The following is a 20,921-nucleotide window of genomic DNA, read 5'->3' as shown; positions in this document are numbered from 1 at the left end:
TCTCTTCGCTTTTTTATCACTCTCGTTAAAGTTGCAGATAAAGGTGTAGCTCGGTGGCTCACACCTTTCTGAACTGAAGCCAGTTCTCCTGTGTTGAGAGTGAGCATGCCAAAAAAAAAAAATCACAGATACTGCACCTAAATATTTCCCACTTGACTCCTTAAACAATATTTAACAACAAGTGGCAGGAAATGAAGGGTCTAGCATTCATGGGCCTCAAATTTAGTTCCAGAAGCTCCGGGAAATAATTTGGCAACATACAAATAAATCATATTCAGTCAGGAAGGAGTTTTGTTGTTCCAAACCAGGAGTCCGTGTGTGTGTGTGTGTGTGTGTGTGTGTGTGTGTGTGTGTGTGTGTGTGTGTGTGTGTGTGTGTGTGTGTGTGTGTGTGTGTAGTAGTTTATCTCCACCAGATATAGTCCGTAATTAAAAAAGAAGAAAAAAAAACTAGCTGATGGGTTTCAATTTGTGGACAACTTTCTTCTCCTTTACGCGTCTGTTCTGAAACCATATCGTGACCTGTCTCTCGGACAGGTTGGTCTGGGCAGATATCCTCCTCCTTTTGTCCTTCGTGATAAATTTATTGGCGCCGTACTCGCGCTCGAGTTCCTTCAGTTGCACCTTGGTGTATGGCACGCGCTTCTTTCTTCCACGTCGATAAGAGCCAGACTCTCCTCCGGAATGGGACACCGCGTCTGAGGGAAAAAAGACAAAAGAAACTGTTATGAGCTGCTTCTCAACAAGTGGCTCATTTATAAATTTCACCCTCAAAATACTATTTTCTTTTCAATACAGGAAAATATGTTTAAAACTGAGCCACACATTTCCACTTTCTTTAAAATAAAAATATTTCAAGATTAGCTATCTGGAATTATGGTACATACGGATGACTCCGTGAAAATGATAGTTGGTTAATAATATAAAATAAAATGTTCAACATTTTTTATGAACAGGAAACTTAATAAAAGCAATACGATGAGATTATTTCTTCACTCCTTTTGTTAAGTAAACTTAGCATTTCTTTACATTCTATACATTATTTTAGTCATTTTGTTGTAGATAAATTATCTGTATGCTGTTTGTTCTGCATGTTGACACAGCAACTGACATTTCAGACACCCTATTCTGAACAATGTGTCTCCTATTTGCTGTGTAATAACAAACTAGTATGTCAAACAGCTCTGTCCTGTAAAGGCTGGACCCTGAGGGATGTACCCTACCTGGTATGGAGGACTTCCACATGTGTCCAGGCTGGGGCTGCTCCTTGGCGCAGTAAACCTGGCCGTTCCAGCCGTTGGCGGCGAGAGTCCACGGTTGGTAGCTCTCCATAGGCAGCAGGGACTCGTGTCTGGCCTCTGACTGCGCGCTGATAGTTGGCACCACGGGAACGTCCAGGTAACTGGGGACAGGTTGGTATGGGCCTGAAGCATAGGTCGGATAAAAAGCGAATTCCTTTGCCCGAGAGGTGAAGTCGTCGCCCGAGGCGGATGTATCCATATATTTCTCTCCATACGCGGAGGGGGGCTGCGCTCCGCAAGACTTTATGCTGCTGTGATGAGACATTCGGCACGGGTAATAGCCGCTACCGAAGTACCCATAAGGAAGGGACGCGCTGGAGGAATTCTGAGCTGCAGAACAAGGGCTGCACTGTTTCACTGGCTCTCCCATACCGGAGGTGGGCAAGTCACTGGTCGAGTAAGCCGTGCTGGGTGCCAGGGACGCGGGGTGCGCCAACAGATTCCTACACTGGTTCGCAGCAAAGTTGCCACCAGCAAAACCCTCCATGTTCTTGGTCACTTCATCGGAACCGCCGCCGTTGTCGTAGAGGAACATTACCGACGGGTCGACCCAGCGAGGACGGAGGAGCAGTGACGTTGTCATAGCACAGCATCCAACATTGAAGCTTCTGGCTCTTTTTTAAAAAGCTCTGAGACTGAGAAAAGGAGATACTGGTTCACAGAGAGTAATGCTACTCTGACGCGCACAAGACCGCAGAGGTTGCTCCGTCATTGGCCCAGATGTTATCACGTGACCGGGCTACGCAAAGAGGACGGTAAACATCGCCCAGTAGAGATAATTAAATGGAGAAAAATGCGGCGAAGTAAGGTGACCGTACCTATGAAGGGATTTAGCTTCCGTCGAGTTTGATTACAATTGAGATGGATATTGTGCTTTTGTTCTTAAAAAGTAAGATACACATAAGAGTAGCATATGTTATATTTTCATGTGTTATATTTCAGAATCCTAAATGCTTAAAATAAATTGCTTAAACAAGGTTTATGTTTATGCGTGAAGCTCAAATAAGAGTCGATTATTGAAAAGTGGTCAACAATTTGGAAACAACAGCTTTGACTCATCTGTTTACATTATACAACTGTGGCCTTTACGCACGCACACTGACCAGCCTTTGTCTGCATCGCTACAGGAGCTGAGTATCATTAACACTGTCATTTAACAAAGGAAATTCACAGTTATACAAACATAATGTTCAATGATATTGTGTTCCAGTGTTGCACATGATCTACGAGGAATTAAACATACGTCTGCCGCCCGCTGATGCATAGATACACTGATACACTATGCAGGTTATATTTGTTCGTCCGTACACTGTAGAAAACAACGCTTTCAGTGTGGGGTGTAGAAATGCTATAGAAAAGTAATATAGTCGACATATTTCAAGTAATTGAATTTATGCATGCAAATATTTCTAAAATCAGTCAGAGACAAGCCCCCCTTTAAATAGCTCCATAGGAATGTACGGTAAAAACAAAGTAAATCACATGTAACATGGTTTCAGATGGATATTTCAGTCACTATACTTCGGTCATGTTTACAATATGCACAGATAGAAAACAGCTCTGGGCTCTACAGTGCGAGTGTTTTTACATAGGAGGTAGACGCGTTTGGAGGCCAAGGTCAAGTTGAAAGTTGCTGTCTAGCCATCCAGCCTGTCGGGCTATTCAGGCTTTGAAGGAACCGTCTGAGCGCTTGAAAAGAGCGGAAGAGGGGTGAGAATTCCTGTCCCAATGAAAGCTATTGGCGGACATTAACTTTTACTATTATCTTGTTTTCTCCACCGTTTATTCTCACAAAAACTAGTCTGTGCCCGCTTCACTTGGGTGGTGCCTACTTGTGTATCACAGCGTTGAAAATATAAAAGGAATGTTGCTGGGGGTTTTTTTTGGAAGGGGGGGTTTGGCAGATACGTGTGAAAATGATCTTGATCTCTGAAACTAGGGGACCGGGTAGACGTGTCGCGTGCGTGCGTGTGTGTGTGTGTGTGTGTGTGTGTGTGTGTGTGTGTGTGTGTGTGTGTGTGTGTGTGTGTGTGTGTGTCTGGTCTGTTTATTTTTACGACCAGTCGCTCTACGTCTATTCTGTGTTGGGGGGAAATGGACCTGGTGGAGCCTTCACTGGTTTTGTTACCAGAGTTTCAAAGTCCAACATGAGTTTTTGGACCAATTGAGTGTAAGTGTGCTAGTATGTTATCTGCTATTAGAGGAAGCTAAACAGAAGCTGCCACTTGTGAGTAAAACACGGATGTAGACGTTTGGTTTCCAGCCTATAGACACAGAGAGCTTATGTAAATAAAATATATTAAAAGCTTCTTTGGTCTCATCAACTTCCTTTGATATGGCGAAAGATAAACTTCCACGCAGAGAATCTCAAAATAAAATACATTTAAATAACATGTCAACTAATTTTGAATGAAACAGAAATTAAACAAAAAGCTTAAATATACAATATATCACATATTAGATGATGTCAAAGGCCAACATAATTAACTGTGAACAATGATCCAGGCTTCATACGTTATGTTCTGAACCATTTCGGGTATTGTGTTTCTAAATTCTAACAAAACAAAGTGCCAAACAGACAAAACAATGATATAATAAGATTATTTTACTCAGCAAGAACCAAGATTAAAAGGTGTTGTGTATTGTTGCCACAAAAATGTTGAAATGTACTTTATGTTTTGTTTACGGGGGAGGTGCGTAATTTAGTTTGAATATATTGTAATTAAGTAGGAATCCATTTTTGAATTTTCAAGTCAATTGATTTAGTTAATGTGTCAACTTTAATCCAAATAACAGAAAAAAATATTATTTTTGGAATTATTTACTATCATGCTGTGTGTTTGATTAACCAAATATGAAAAGAGATGTCCTATTAATACGAGGCCTTTTGAGATAAGTCATCAAACACGAAGTTAAACCTCTTATTATATTTACTTGTTATAGTATTAATTGTGGAAACTCGCAACATTATAAAACACAATAGGCTACTGTTTTAAATGCGAAATATATTCATTCTTGCGTTTGCATTTACATGCATTAATAGTTAATCAAATCAAATATGATTAAATGCAATATTCTTTATAAATTCAGTTGGAATATCTGTATTGCCTTCGCAATTTTGCGAGCAGAAATCGCAGCTAAAATACAACGTGCTTCAAACTATGACTCACGGTAGCCCAATACATATCATACAAGAAAAGCAAAGTAATGAAATCATTCAGCAGCAACATGCAGCAACAGCTATGAATCATGGAGTAAGTGTACAAGGCCTGGCCTGTTGGGTTCTGCCCCGTGGCGATTTCCTCAATGTAGGCAAAGATTCAATATAAACAAAGTGGCGTTAATCATTAACGGGGCCATACGTTGTCATGTTATTTGAGATAGATTTGACATCCTTTATCCGCATTATAGCCACTGCTTTAGGTCTTTTGTTCATACATAAAATGATCTAAACATGGATAAAACCAAAGTATCCCTAAATGAAAACACAAACACCTATAGAATATCAAAAACAAAAGTCCTGCAGTGACAACAACTCTGAGCATTCACCAAGGTGGCCGCCGGGCGCACATGTGGCCAGTCCAGACATGAGACATCCCAAAGTACAATGGGGACACACAAACACACACACACACACACACACACACAGACGCACACATTGTCCCCGCCAAATAGACTAGCACATTTCACCAAAGGAGTTCCACGTATAAAACACACTTGCGCGAACACTTCTTAATTGTTGATTAGACACTGAATTCCGAAATGTGTGGACGCAATGACAAGACAGATACACACTTTTAATCATCACTCAATGCAATTGTATAGGTCAGCCAAGTTGCTTAACTATTATTTAATAGTGGATTTAAACTATTCCTGATTTGGACACGGACCCTCCCTGATCAATCTGAATGATCTCTGGAGGTTAGGACTCCACTTTGGGATTTGGAAGCACAGCCTGAAGACTTTTCTCTGAGGTCATTATCAAGGTTCAACCCCCTGTTTATACTGGCATTCAAATTACGCAGCGCGAGAGAGAAAGAGCACATATATTCCCCGGCCTCAGCGCCTGAAGCCTGGGTAAAGTAGGGAGAGGTTCATATAAAGTTATGCTCAGCTATAAATTTATATCGTTAATAGTATAAATTGTGTTATAAAACGGGGCTTCTAAGACAAACTGCATGCAGTCAAATGTAAGTCTTGTTGATGATGACACGTAGTTTAGTAGATAACTGCCAAAAGTTGTCAAAACATAAGAAGCAATATGTGTTTGTGGTCAAAGCAGTGAACCACAGGGCGGTCACACGCACATGACTTTTCCATATTTTCTGGACGCTCGCCTGCGGTGTGATTATGAAGGATTGCATAAAAATAACAAGAAAAACGTAGCCACTTCAATCTCCGACACACAGGAAGCCACTTTTAAAAGTCTACGGTTAACAGGAAAGTTTCCCTTCCGAAGGTGTTCTTGGTGTGTGTGCCTTTGACTGACACGCTAGTTGTTACGTTTCAATGTCTCCAGCAAAAGTCTTAAACGTTGCGTTAACTGCGTGATAAAGCGAGAGCTGCACGTGAAATCCTTTATTGCCATACAGGAATCTATGTAAAGATATAAAAGGTATGCAGTTTGTTTCATTCACAGGCTTGCAACTGCATGGATGTAGACTGTGATGGAAGGGATATGCAGAGGGAGAATAGCTCCTTGCTGTCGTCTTTGTGCCATTCTGATCCTGCATACAAATTACCAGCCGGTAAAAAGACTTAAAGATTCATATGAAGACTATAACATAATTTAAGTACTTGTGTAATTTATTCTATGGAGAACAATGTTAGGATCATTATTATCTGTATTATTATCATTGTGGTGCTGCTGCTGTTTCTTTTGTTGTTAGTATTTACCTTTATCATCATCTGGATACGACGTGATGTACAGAATCTGCCATTTTGGCCTTCTGCTCCGTTCAGCCGAAATAAAAAAACATATTTCTAAGTCCAGCTTTAGTAGTGAATCACAAATAAATGCTGAAAAATAAGTTACATTATATAGAAACCTATTGTAGTAACACACGAATGTATGCGTCAAATACGACAATGCACTGGGATTAAACGCGTACACCTGCTGTACTTCAGATGTTTATTGATTCCTTATTGAACAAATGAAATATGCGTATACATAGAAGTCATGGCGCCGCTTGCATGTGTATATGACGATGCTGTAGTGAGCTTAATTCAGCTTTCTTTGGGACCTTTTAGTCACAACAAAACGAAAATAGACGAAAAAGTTATTGATCAGATTGCCTGCCTTTAAATAACGACCAAATATATAAATGAAGAAGAGTGTAAACAATTTAACCGGAAACATTTCTACTTATTTTGGAATTTGCAGTGGAGGATTTTTGTTTTTTATTTTTTAAAGGTAGGAAATAATATATCTGTTTTAAAATATTGCCTTAATTTAAAGATTGTTTTAGAGTGATTTGTCAAATGTAATTACTTATAAAAGCAAAAATCTAATTATTGTAAATGTAACTTATTGTTTTCATACGTTCCTTATACATGTGTGATGTATGTTTTGTGATCATTTTAAAGAGTATGTACACAAACATTCAGCTTCATACAGATTCATAATGTAACTAATCACGGGCAATGCACCTAATGCTGTTTGAAGACGCAATCTTTCCCGCGTGCTATCTGCATTAGTTAAATGAGTCGAGGCAAACACAATAATTATATGGTAAGGCAAATCCAAAAGCTATGAAACTAGCTAGAAACACTATGTGTAACACACTTAAGAGCCCGTGCAAATCAGTTGCATGTCAGTCTGAATGCCACATTGTACCCACACAATATCAGCACCTGCACTCGTCACAAAAACGCCTGAAATTAAAGGACAGCTCGAGAAATACGTACAGAGATGTCTTAAATCTACCTCTGACCTATCATCAATTATTAGCAGCAAAAAAAATAGGTAGACAACATATGAAGAAACATTGGGACGTACACTTGCAGATGACAGCGACAGTGTCTAAAAATAAAAACTAATTTGCAACCAGACAGACTTATAAATATCCCCTTTCTCAAAGATGCCAGGGACGCAGTCTAAAGAAATGCATGCACTCTTGTGAAACGTCAGGGCTTTGCACCTGGTGTGTTGCCTTGCTACTGCTGAATTGGTGGTAAGCCATGCCAATGATGTTTCCCCCTTTAATAGGGTGATACAGGCCTGATCTCAGTGGCTTGCTAAGCCATACGTGTGATAGCGCGGGGTTTGCAGGATGGAGCAGGGAAGAGCGATTAAAAAGCGGGTCTTACAGCGCAGAGATTTCCAGCTGTATAGTCATCAGGACATGTTTCGCTCCAAGGTCAGCGAGTTAACTCTAGCTGCGTCATCCTGTTTCAAGGCCAAGTTGAAGCAGTGGAGACGGGAGGGGCCACGATAATGAAGGAGAGGCTATTTTCTTCCAGGTTTTGACTCCTAGTGTGAAACGCGCTGCACCTCAGCCAGCGGCAGACTGAACATCCACAAACTCCATTCATGCACTATTCTTTGACACGCTGAAACATTTTTATTTTGGTGCTAAAAGCAAATATTCTGGTAGCTCTGCACTGCTAGGGCCATGGATTGGATTACATGCGTACTGCGCAGGCTCCATGGTCAAGTTCAAGTTGGGCTGGCTAGTAAAACTAAGGGGGCGCATTCTGCAGTGTCTGCCACGGGGGGCGCTTTCCCCCCTCCCCCTTTGATCTCCCCCTGCAAAACTAGACACTGACGCGGAGCAACGACTGCAAGAATGTGCAGGATTTGGAGCAACTTTGGGTTTTATTTTCAAAGATAACAGATGAATTGCATGATCATTCCTGCATGTAAATAAAGAAAAACCGATTCCACAATCTCCAGTCCCATCCGCTGTCCTTCACTATCTAAAACACACACAATATAAGTGGCACTACTGTAAACTGAAGGTCATTCATTTGTTGCGCAAAACCCTCTCTAGGTGTTATCTCCGGATGATCACAAGATCCCATCTGCCCCGGCCACGAACAATTGCATAACTCCTTAAGTAGCAAAACAATAAGACCTTTGCCATCTCAGGGCGCTTCAGTTAAAGACTTTAGTGACCCATCTTTATGATTTCGAAAACAGAAGTAAACCGTCTCTAAACACTGTAGTCGACTACAACATGTCCTCGTGCAGCCTCGGACGTGATCTACATAAATCAAATAGCCTGGTGTAAATTGTAACACACACACTACACTAAATATCAGCTATACAAAACGAACAATGCACAAGCTTAACCATAATGTTTCACTTCCTGTCATTTTAACTATCCCATAGGACATATTAATCAGCAGATCCATAAGTAACAGGAGATAACTAACTTATCTCTGTGCCACAAAGAAATTAAACAAATTCAATTTGCCCTTTTCCTTCGGACGCAGACAGATATTTATAGTTCCACTGAGAAGCTCCTTCAGCTCATTTCCAGTAGTCAACAACGTGCAGACTGATCTTTAACTACTGTGTTATGCTGCTCTTGGTTCTGTCTCCCAAACTAATACTTGTTTTAATTATTTTAATACATTGTATGTCACTAAAACCCATTTATAAAAACCCAATGAGAGATAGAGAGAAAATACTACAGTCACACTTTGCAAAAGCAGACTCAGATGTTATCACAGTTGAGTCAAACTCACAAAACAAGCAACAACAAATCGTCAGAGAGTGAGGGGAAGACAGAGAAAGAGGTTTACTTTTTTCTTTTGCTGGCCAGATGAAAGAGTCGGGGGAGAAAGCCAAAGGAATTTCCCTCAACTCCTCAGCTGGTGGGCTGGGGGAGGGGGCGCCCGCCGCCGGGGCCTCTTCCCTCATTCGGACAGGCGAGGGCGCACAAGGACAGCGGAGGCTGCTGGAGCTCCACAGTCTGCCTGTCTCTCCCGTGTTAGACCACATGACTCCACCTCTCTACACAACATCATGGCCGTCCAAGTACACCACCATGCCCTGTAGCTGCAGATGTCGAATCTGATCTAACCTCGAGTAAAAGGCTGTTTGTAGAGACTTCGTAGTCAGCATGTAATGCCATGTTCACCACAATTTGCAACCCTGCTTAAAAAGACTGAATATCTGAGGACAGAGCGGTCTGACAATGTATTATTAAAAGACATATGATAAGGTCAGTTAACAGGTGCAGGACTATATTGATCTTGAATGCTGCCCTAATGTTAAAAAAAAATCATAGCTTGCAAATATATTTTGTGTTGTTTTCTTTATTTTCTAATATTTTCTCCATTATAGTGATGAAGCATATAGGATTAGCATATAGCATATAGCATTGCCTCTTCTATTAAAAACTGCCTCGGTAACGCTGCTCTCTGGACACATACATATTACAATGTCAGATCACAGTACTTTGTGTACAGCTAATGCTACACTGAATTAGGAGAAAGAATACAAATGGAATGAGCTCCAATAAAATATATGAAGTTCCTTTTTAAAAGCTTATACTTTCGTATTTGCAATCACACCTGTACATTTTGTATTGTGAAATGTTTAACACATGTCTGAATTGTCTGTCCGTCAGTTTACATTGTATGAGTTTATTTGTTGTACACAGGTCTCAATGAGACTTCCTGTTTAAATAAAGGATTCAATCAAATTGGAGCCCATTTTTGTTTGGTACAGGTTGCCAGTTGGAGCAAAGGCAAAGTGAACTTAATCTCAGCCTGAAGAGGCATTAACCTCAGAAAACGTTTAGTGGACATTCTGCGTACTGCACAGTTAAATATCAAGCATAAAATGAACCAGAACTACAACTGTTAAATCCACATTAGACCAGGGAGAGTGTGAATCTGTTCCCTGAAGACACAGGAAGTTAATATGTGTTCCTCATCCCTGCCCCAGCTCCTAAACGAAATACAAACCCTACAGTAACTCTTCTTCTATCATTTTATAGTGACTTTTCACTGAAAGACTATATCTTATATTAGGACCCTGAAAGAATGCAAATCATCATCCATCACTGCTCTTTAACTGTGGTATATGTACATGTGGTATACGTGTGCAGGTATTTCTGATTTCTTGCTAATTAAGTATTCATTTAAAATGTAGTCCATATATACATTTGTATATGTGGTAATAATAGGCTTTACTACTTCTCTAAGATGCACAAATAATTAATTGAGCTTTCTGCCTGGCTGCTGTTCTAGTCCACGCTGATGACTTTTAAGACTTCATGTCAAATGGCCTCAAATCTAAACTCTGACCCCAAGATTTGACCTTTGAGGACTTTACTTGACTCCACTTTAGGTGGAGATGAGAGAGACACTAAAAGCAGAGAGAATGGGTGGTGGGGGGACTACAATGCAAGTAAATAATTCATTTTAATTGATTAAAAATGTTTTTATTATTAAAATAAACCACTCTGCACTGCAGTAGTTACAGTCACTGAGGAGAAAATGCATTTACAACTAATAACATTCATTTTTTTATTTAATTGATGTCTTCCACATACATATGTTGTAAGCTTATCAAAGAATAAGATTTTTATTTGATTTGTTATTGTAATTGCAGATGGATAGATAGAGCTGTATAAAGATAGAGAGATGGATAGATTTTCATGGCTGCTTGTTATGCCCTTTCTGACACCCCCCACCTCCATCTCGACGCTACCCTTGCTCCGTCTGTTTACCCATTTCCAATCAATGCGTGTCGTCATCAGGGGGGGGACCATCATGACGACTGGCCTATTAAGAGTGACAGCTCTGGAGAAAGAGAGAGAGAGAGGGTAAATGGTGATCCCTCCCAGAGCTCCCTCTGCGCACTCTGGAGCGCGCTTCTCTCAGGGTCAGACCGGATAGCATCCCCTTCTTTTCCAGAAGCCTCTCCTTTTCCCTTGGACTCAACCCCCCCACCCACCTCCACCATCACTACACACACACACACACACACACACACCCCTCCAACCTGAAAATCATCGCCTTGGTTTTGACGGCTTGCACTCTCCTGCGAAGTCGAGTTTTTTTATTTTCCAAAGTCGTGCTTGTGATGGAAAGCAGAGAGGAGATGGTCATGCTGGCGGAGGGAGGTCAGCTTGGCAAGAGCGGCTCTAATTTGTCGGGAGCTATCGGGAGCCCCGTGCGAGAACAGCAGGGGAAGCCGGGCCACAGGAGCTGTCTGAGCTCCGGCGCTGCGCCCTACTCCCGGGACAGAGCGGAGGTGGTGATGGAGGAGAGCGCACGGAGGAATATGCGCGCCGATATGAGGCCAGTTGGCACGTCTTCATCCGGAGAGAGACACCGGAGGGATCATCCCCACAAAGACGGCAGCAGCTCAGACACCGAGTCAGACTTCTACGAGGAAATTGATGTCAGCTGCACGCCTGAAAGCATGGACTACCCAACAGCTAAAGGTAGGCTGTGCGATGCATGCCACTGCGGGTTTTCTGTGACTGCATGGTCGTGCTAATGAAGTTGATCGAATGCCAACGTGGATTATGCCAATCAGAAACTTCAGTATGCACACGGACGTTTGAAAAATAATGCATTTATCATATCTAAAAATCGAAATGTTAAAATATGTTCCTCAATGAAATGCACTGTAGTCACAATAACAGCAGAATATAACTGCAGTCGGTGCTGCACAGCTGTTCTGTGAAGTGACCAGTGTCGCTGGAAACACGGTGAGGTGACACCCACAATCTAACCAGACATTTTCCCCCTCTGAGTTTGACGAGTCCCTCGTACAAAGCAAAGCCTATATGTGTATTTACTGCATGTGGAAGAATGCAGGATTTTATGTAAACCACAAGCAAAACCGTGAAGGGAATGCCTATTAACATATGAATCTGTGTGCATCATCTGCAAAGACTTAGCACTGCAATGTTTGCTGCAATTGTGTTACATCCTATACCGAAATAATATCAACAAATATTCAGAGAAATATAAATATGTGAATATGTATATAGCTGCTGTTCGCCTCAAACCAAACAGGCTGACCATTAGACAAACGAATAACAACAATGCTATCTATTTATCAATTTTATTCGACTAAAATGATGGTTCAACATATCAATATATACTCTGGAAAATAATATTAATACAAATATTAGATAGTTGTTAAGACTCCACAACATGAAGACCCGAGCTTTCTGAGCTAATGTGTCAGGCAGGCCCTTCATAATTAAAGTGAAGCTCAGTACAGTTCAAATAATGAAATTAGCCTGCTGCCTCTTAGGAATATAGCTTATTAAATATGAAAATAGCTTATTTAATATGAAACGAATGGGAAAATTAAATATGTCGATTTGTTTTTGTTCCATTTAAATTGTTCTGTTTTAAACGGTATTCTAATCAAATCTGATTAATTATTCTGCATACTGATTCAGGTCGAAATGGGGATTCTCCAGGACACCCGAGTGAGACTGGTGCTGACCCGGGTAACATGGTCCAAGGTCCGGGCTCTCTGTCCTATGCAGCGGATCAGATTCGCCGGTACCGGACAGCGTTCACCCGGGAGCAAATCGGACGGCTTGAGAAGGAATTTTACCGGGAGAACTACGTGTCCAGGCCGCGGAGGTGCGAACTGGCGGCCGCCTTAAATCTACCTGAAACCACAATCAAGGTAAGATTACTTTAGTCTCAAAGGAGCAGAGCCGAATTAGGCCTCTGACTGTGAATACAGGTTCACATTTTGTAAACTTGTATTTGGAAAGCTCTTTCTGCAAAACTGATTTGTGTTTCAATAAAATATATATTATTGCAGCCTATATACAGGAAATATAGCAACAACACCACAAAGTAAGACAAAGACAGCTCACATCCAAATATTGAGAAAAGCATGTAACCTGTAGGCTAGCTGTTTAACCAAGCAGAGGCCTGGATTATTTCTTCTAATATACATATATTTATTTTTCTTCAACTGCGATAAGAAAAAATACACATTGTAATGGGTTTGTTTAGAGTAAAACTCCATATAATCCCCAAGATTAAATTGAAGAACTCGTTGACCCAAAGTCGTGCGTAAAAGCGGAAGGACTGTATGAGCTATCTGCTTTTGTTATTGTTGTTTGTCTTTGGATCAGTGGGACTTGTGGTTAATATTTGACTCGGTGTGTCTCCGTTTCTCACAGGTGTGGTTTCAGAATCGCAGGATGAAAGACAAACGCCAGCGTCTGGCCATGACGTGGCCTCACCCTGCAGACCCGGCCTTCTACACCTACATGATGAGCCACGCAGCGGCTACGGGGAACCTGCCCTACCCATTCCCAACCCACCTGCCGCTACCTTACTACTCCCACCTGGGTGTCGGAGCTGGCTCAGTTCCGGCCGCCACCCCTTTCTCCAACCCCCTGCGCTCCCTCGACAGTTTCCGGATGCTGTCTCACCCCTACCCGAGGCCGGAGCTCCTGTGCGCCTTCAGACACCCCTCCCTGTACCCGGGTCCGACCCACGGCCTCGGTCCCGGAGGAAGCCCCTGCTCCTGCCTGGCCTGTCACTCAAGTCAATCCAACGGCATCTCAACCAGGCCATCCGGCTCGGACTTCGCTTGCTCCCCAACTAGCAGGACTGACGCTTTTGTCACTTTTACGCCTTCAGTGCTCAGCAAATCTTCATCTGTGACATTAGACCAGAGGGAAGAAGTGCCTCTGACCAGATAAAACCAAAACAAACCAGCTCTTGTTCTATATAAACCTTTACCATAAGCTTTTTAACCTTACAGATTATATGATCAGGACTGAAACAGCATGAAGGGGTAGCCTGTAAGCAGTGAAAGCCATCTTAAATTTGAGGCAAGATAATTAGCCCGATCTTCAGATGTGACGCCCAACTGATCTCCCATTACTGAAAAATAATAACCCCATTGCAGAGCCAGGGACAGTGGGCTGAAATATGACGGCATGGACACAAAACCAGATTTGATTTGTTTTTTTAGAAGATTCATTTGATGTGTGAGAAAGGGGGGGGGGGGGATCCAGAGAAGCGTTTAAATTTGCCTGATGGATTGGCGTTAAGGTTTTTATCATTACTTGTCGTCTCTTCACGCGTCCAAATCGACCTACGTGTATTGTTAGTTACGCGAGAATGATGCATTCAATCTCTCTTTTTAACAAGGGGATTTGTTAACAGACTGCGGCCGTCTCATTATAAAGCAGCTCTCTACACCGGGGCCCTCCGCGGCGGACCCGGGCCGAAATGTGCAGATGCTAGTGAAATTAGTAAGTGATGTATATGTACGACCCGGTGAATTTTGAGTGTAGAATTAATGATAATACCAGGAAGGGATCGTTACTGCCAAAAGGTAACAAGGCGCCGGGGGAACGGATTACTACAGCCCGCACGGTTTGACGAGGGGGGAAGAGAAGAAGAAGGACCCAGAAGAGGATGGAGAGAGACAGAGAGAGGACAATCAAAATGAAAGATAAATAAATAGAAGTGAACATTTTTAAGGCGATCAAAGACTCTTTCAGTTCTCTCCCTTAACGATATAAGAGCAAGTTCTTATATCTGATGAAAATGTGATTAATATATGCCTATAGGCCTCTTTCTAAATATTTTTTCTTGCACTGTGGCGCCAGTTTGGTGGCATTTTGTGGAGAAAGCGGACTAACAAGTGACTGATTATGTTTTTCTTTTGTCTTTTTTTTTAATTTGTTTTTTTGACTGAGTTGTCCTAAACGTCTAATTTGCAATAAACACTGTCAAATAATCAATGGAGCAATGGAGTTTTTGTCTTCTACATTTTTTTTCTTTAAATTGCAAAGAGCCCGAATGCACAGCTAAGAAAATGAGACTTCTTCCTCAATGTTACTTTAATCTAAGGCAAAAGAATAAAATCTGATTCAAACTAGTTTTCCTTCAGGTCATTTTATTTCGTTTGTAGGTTGTTAAGGATTTCCTATACTCACAATTGGTCTAGCACCCCCACCATCCCCCTCCAATAATAACACTAATTTCGTTCTCAAGTGGTTGGTGTCACAACACCAGAGTGTGCACCCATATCTCCTGATGGGACCGCTAGATTGACCGTGACAGTTAAGTGGTCCCCGGGCTCCGTTAAAGCCACTCATATTTTCTCTCCGACTACTTAATAGACACGACAGAATTAGTTGTCTGAGGGTATTGGAAATGCAAAGAGATCGATGATTCGGAGAGGCACCGCACCAATCTTAATTGGCCGCGTTTGACCGGGGCTGCGCAAATTAAAAGAGTTTTCTGAGCGTAATAGGATTGGCGAGGTGCTGTGGCCCGCAGAGAGACACACACATCTCATTTTAAAAAGGGTTTTTTTTTTCTTCGTAGATGGGAGAGATCAGAAGTTATTGCAGTAATGTGCGTAGCAATGGCTGGCATTTAGCATGGGCCTTAGAGCCCACTTGACAAAAAATATTGGCCAAGTGGTAATTATATAGCTACAATCCAACAAGCAAGATTGCAGGTTGTTGTTTTTTATTTTAAAACATTAATTTTTAAGATGAAATACTGTCATCCAGCCTTTATACTAACGAATAATTAGCAAAGCACATTCAGTGCTCCAAGTTAGCTCCTCCATGAACACGAACTTTACACCCAAAATGGAAAATCAGACAAAAAATGTTTTATAAAGTCACCAGATTTTCAGATCTGATGCTTTCTGAGGTAAAAGGTTCATCCCAATCAGACAGTGCTGCACCCACACGATGAGCCCTCCCTCTCCCCCTCCTCCCTCCCTCACACGCGTTTGATTGATGGCCTTATTAACTGGAGTTCTTGTAAGTGTGACCGAGCTGATTAAAATGCATATGTTTGGAATAATACACCGTTTAAGTCGCCCGGGTCGGGGCGAAACCACAAGGCAGATTTATGTAAACTATCAGCCGGTGTCTTTAAGCCTGATAGGGACACGGGTCATGCAGGAAAATGGCTTCGGTTTGTGCATAATAAAACCGTTCCATAAAATAAAGATGAACGTATCAGGCTAGCTGAATATTCAAAAAGGCTCCCAACTTCTGGTTTCATAGGGGGTTCTTTTAAAAGCTTGGATCTGATTTCCATTTGGTTACCCAGGAGCAGCAGAACTATACGATCATCTTCTAAACCCGCGCCACACTGTGCCAGAATGACACATTAAAGTGAGGCAAATTACAACCACATTTACCGAGCCACGCATATGGATCTCCATCTCTCCTCACCGCATAAACTATACGACTGAATCCTCAACGGCCTAATCCAGCATCAACATGCCATTTAATCGCTGAAAGATTGCGTATGACTGAGCTTCAAGATATGATGGGCTCATAGATTGCGCACATAACACCAATTACATCAGCCGTATAAGATCCTATTAGTGAGAATTGGCTCAGGGCTCCCCAGCTCCCACAACTAGCACAAAGCATTTTGATAGGGGCGGTGCAGTGCAGCTGTCGACCGACAGCAAATTCAAATTCAAAAAAAAAAAAACACCAAATGGATCTGTGGCTGCTGCTACCGCTGTTTAAATTGGATTACATCCTAATTTACAGGCCCTTGTCGTAACGCAAGGGGCTGGCGGAGGCGTGGACGGACCAATCACACAGTAATGATGATGAATGGGAGATTAATGCGCATACAAGCAAGACAATTTAAGCCTTCATCTGTTTAAATAGGCTTCCAATATCATTTGGAAACGGGGGTCACGTTAAATCAATCGGGGGACGGGTGAAAGTCGTTTTCGGCGGCGTGTTTATCAACCTTATTTACGGTGCATCGGAGACAGCTATATGCAGCTGGAAAAAGGGCCGGCTGCTACGTGCTTATGTGACATACAAGAGCAACAAAAACAGAGCGGAATGGATATAAACTGATCCACTTGTTTAGTTATTTAAATCAAGTGGAGCCTAGATGTTTCTCAGGGTTTCTGTGCACATTCATGCTAAAGTAGCACATTCTGGACTGAACGTTAACATCTTTAATCGAAATAAAGACACAATGTCGTGGAGGGAGAGCAAGATGAAAATAAACACATAAATACATAGCAACAAAAAAAACCTTGCACATTCAAAATGATATGAACATGTGTGTGAACGAATACAGACAAGCTGGTATGTGGTTGGGTTCATCTTCTCGGAATGTGACAGTTTATTTTACATCACCAAACTCCACACAGAACAGATACAGCAGGGCCTGCAGTAGGTTTATAATTCATTTCTGCTTCACAATTATATCTACTATCAGCACAGAGTTGTTAATTATCACATCTTCGTAGATCTCCACCTATGCAAACCTTACACTACAGCAACACCACAATTTATTTGAGGCCCAAAACCTCACACGCGCCAACACAGCATTTTGGCGGCCTGGTGAAACCATCAACTCTTTCACAAGTCGGAAGTTTACCTCATTTGAATGCATGTAAAGCGGGAAAGGAAAGGATAAGGAACATACTATAAAGTAATGTATACGTGCAGATGGTGTCGGCCGCTTTTTTTTTTTTATAAAGTCCCGCTGCAGGTAAGAAGTTGGAAAATACCATGTTGGCCGGAAACAGACACTAAAAGATTCAATATTTACAAAAAAAAGCGACACCAAATGTTCATATTTTACATTAAAATAAACATTTCCATAAGTGAAACTGAATATTAGTAACGCAATGACGCAAAGTAACCAATATAATAACACAGATCGACGCTGTCTCTGCACTATACTCCCCTCCTTATAAATGTGGTCTGCTCCTGGAGCTTTTAAAGCAGGTGTGTGGCCGGGTAAAATACTTTTGCCCCCACACCTCACTGCTGGGAGCAAGGAAGACGTGAATATGACCAAGTCTTTAAGTTACTATTTCTTCAGAGAATAAAGTTGCACATTTTATATTCAGTCGCCGTTTAAATTAAAGATCAATATCTCTGTACAGTTAATCCTTTGTGCAGACAATAACGTAGGTTTGATAATTTAATCAATTGGCTATCAATTATTAATCTAAGGCAATGGAGCCCCCATTCTTCAATATATAGATCAATATAGCTCCACAAAGCATATTGCATGGAATCATAATTTATTCTACATTGAATATCCTTTTTTTTCTCCAACATGGACACATGCAGTTACCTGCTAAAGGAGGCTGAAGTCTGACAAAACTGCTCCACTAAACTATAAACTGAAGATTGAAGCTCAACCCCAGAAAGGTTAGACTGAAGCACTCCTTAAGCCACGAGTCAATCCTTAAACTATATTAATATTGAGCTAATTCTAGATCATGTACGTTGAAGAGTCTTGAATATATTCTTCTACATTTGTCTTTCTTGATGTTGCAAATGGAGACGCAGGACACATTTCAGTATTAACATCATCCTCATCACATCTGCTTTCATTTGAATATCTGTGTTCTTTTGTTAAGATTAAATGTAGGACGCTGTGATACATACTCACTACTTTCACATCATATCGTGAATGTGGAAATATATGAGGTTGAATGTAATCAGATTGGTGTTGTGTATTGAATATACAGTATGAATTGTTGACGTAGCTTTAATTACATTCTGAAAGATCCTTTAGCAAGTCCTGCATTTCAAGAACCTGCATGTTGTGCAGCAGCTCCACTGTTATTGGCATGCAAACATTTATCTGCACTAAAGAGAGATACAATTATTTTTTATCATTTTGGTCACAATGTATTGAACCCAACTTTGCTTGTGTGTAATTGATGTTTAAGTCAATATGATATATTTGAAGAGGTGCTGTTACTAATTCAGGACACCAGGGTTGAAGGGTGGTTTCGGTGGAAATTAAGGATTTTAAAAGACATGATGTCTTCTTTTATTCCCCCTCTGCTCTTGGCATATGATAAATAGTTTTCTTGTGTTAACAACTGAACAAACACGTCGGTGTTATGTAGGGCACCGGTGGTGTAATGAGTACAGAAAAGGAGAAAAAGCTTTCCTAGTGCTGAGATGATGTAGGACAAAGTTAGAAATATTTGTGCAGAGAAGTAACACAAATTGAATATATCATAATATAGAAGCCTGTTTGATTATTCATTGATTATATTGAGATGAAGGGGGCACGGACAGGGTTGGTTGGAGTGTCACCTCTTGTAAAACAGCTGTTGGGACGATGGGTGGTGAACCAGAACAGTCTCCTGGGGGAACCTTATTTGGATCGTATTGTTTATCCTTCCTCGTCTTTATCCTCTTTGCCATCATTAGTTCTTGGACTTGGAGCCATTTGAGACTTGGATAGAGGATACAAGGATTTGATTATTGATTTAAAAAAACACGAGGATCAGACATCTTCAGTCGCAACAGAGAGAGAATAATCTCAGAAGATTTCAGCGTATGTTTACTAGAGGATGACAAAGGCTCAACATTCCTGTGATTTTGCACTTGTTCTCGCAAAGAAAAGTGGTTATTTAACATATTAATTATTGATATATTTAAAGGGACATTTCCCAAAATGTTGGAAAGATGGGGATTATCTGATTATGGAGTACACATGGTAGTACAGACGATGCACAAAACAATAAGCAACCTTAACAATGTCCAGTAGCAGAGAGCATGTTTAGCATCATGCTATATGGATTAAGATTCTTAAGTAAATTGTTGATTTACAGACTGGGTGTGTAAAACCATCAGTTTTTATGTTTTTTTTTTCCCCTCGTTTTCCCAATTTGCTCATTTCCATATTTCACTTTGCAGGCTCAATCTCAGTCAGCTGCAAAATAAAAAAGGGAATTGTGTTATCCCCAGACAGAAGCATTTCTTCTGCCTTGATTGATGGAGCAGGGAATACCAAGAACATTTGACAATGATACTGTTTGTTACTCTCATCATTCACAATGAAATTCACAGGCGCAGAAACTGAATTTTCCTAATTTCTTGACAAAAGAGGACATAATTACTCAGTTTAGACGAGTGGAAAAGTCATCAAATGAGAATTGATGAAAAAAACAACAACCTATAACTACTTTTCTTTTCTTCAAATAAAAGATTGTTGTGTTTTTTGTGATGAAGGGCAAGAAACAGAACATTCAAAAAAACTAATACAATGCTAATTTTAGAATGAGTAATAGTAATGAGGACAGCAGCTGCACCTCAACCTATCATCCTTTGTTTGGCCTTCATTTCTAGTAATTGTGATCCACTCTTTTCATAATAGCCGTCCCTGGGGAAACTCAAAGTCTTGAAGTAATCTGAAGAACAGCAGCTCTGATTGTGTTCTAGTAGCGTTTTGACTACTTGTTTAAATCAGTTTAATATTCAATTTACAGCAATTAGCCGCGATAAATACAGCTTAGTATTCTGAGGCATTTATTTAACAATAAGCCTTTGAATTTGAAGTGCACAATAAATTGTTTGATATCGGTGCAAGACGGAATTAAAAGGACGAGGAAAGCAGGAAATGAGGTTTTAACTAACACTGTACACTGTGTGTAGCTCATGCACCGTAGCTACATTACATTACATTCATTTAGCAGACTCTTTTGTGCAAAGTGACTTAATCCATTCCGTAGTTGATCATGTTAATTTCCGAACTATAGAGCAGCTCGTGCTTTCTCTCTTCCTGAACTGCATCCTCTCATTAATTGCACAGATGCAACAAATCCATATGAAACCTCCAGTCAGAGTTACAGTCCTCACATGGTCCCTCTCCTTAATCAGCCCTCCAATGCATTGGT

The 20,921-nt window shown here is 41.0% G+C and overlaps 2 protein-coding genes across 3 annotated transcripts; one reads left to right on the top strand and one right to left on the bottom strand.

The window, feature by feature from the left end:
* Window positions 1-449: 449 nt before the first annotated feature.
* hoxa13a (homeobox A13a) lies at window positions 450-1,883 on the bottom strand. The gene is made up of 2 exons (XM_029443330.1): window positions 1,223-1,883; window positions 450-697 (listed from the first exon to the last, which is right to left on the bottom strand). The coding sequence occupies exons 1-2, from the start codon at window positions 1,881-1,883 to the stop codon at window positions 450-452; spliced, it is 909 nt and encodes a 302-aa protein (XP_029299190.1).
* A 9,459-nt stretch (window positions 1,884-11,342) lies between these two features.
* evx1 (even-skipped homeobox 1) lies at window positions 11,343-13,953 on the top strand. Of its 2 annotated transcripts, none has more exons than XM_029443484.1 (3): window positions 11,343-11,706; window positions 12,772-12,917; window positions 13,426-13,953. In XM_029443484.1, the coding sequence occupies exons 1-3, from the start codon at window positions 11,343-11,345 to the stop codon at window positions 13,951-13,953; spliced, it is 1,038 nt and encodes a 345-aa protein (XP_029299344.1). The 2 variants fall into 2 exon arrangements, with proteins under 2 accessions (XP_029299344.1, XP_029299342.1); XM_029443482.1 differs by having other exon boundaries at window positions 12,682-12,917.
* The last annotated feature ends 6,968 nt before the right edge of the window (window positions 13,954-20,921 follow it).

This window comes from Cottoperca gobio, chromosome 11, assembly GCF_900634415.1.
Source record: "Cottoperca gobio chromosome 11, fCotGob3.1, whole genome shotgun sequence".
Taxonomy (NCBI): domain Eukaryota; kingdom Metazoa; phylum Chordata; class Actinopteri; order Perciformes; family Bovichtidae; genus Cottoperca; species Cottoperca gobio.
Note: the sequence above shows the minus strand (reverse complement) of the source record. Positions and strands in the feature narration are given on the sequence as shown.

Excerpts from the sequence above, each read along its gene's own strand:
- hoxa13a (XM_029443330.1), bottom strand. The coding sequence starts at position 1,883 with ATGACAACGTCACTGCTCCTCCGTCCTCGCTGGGTCGACCCGTCGGTA. Across the intron at positions 698-1,222 it reads GTGGAAGTCCTCCATACCAG|ACGCGGTGTCCCATTCCGGA; the intron begins GTAGGGTACATC and ends TTTTTCCCTCAG.
- evx1 (XM_029443482.1), top strand. The coding sequence starts at position 11,343 with ATGGAAAGCAGAGAGGAGATGGTCATGCTGGCGGAGGGAGGTCAGCTT. Across the intron at positions 11,707-12,681 it reads GGACTACCCAACAGCTAAAG|GTCGAAATGGGGATTCTCCA; the intron begins GTAGGCTGTGCG and ends ATACTGATTCAG. Across the intron at positions 12,918-13,425 it reads TACCTGAAACCACAATCAAG|GTGTGGTTTCAGAATCGCAG; the intron begins GTAAGATTACTT and ends CGTTTCTCACAG.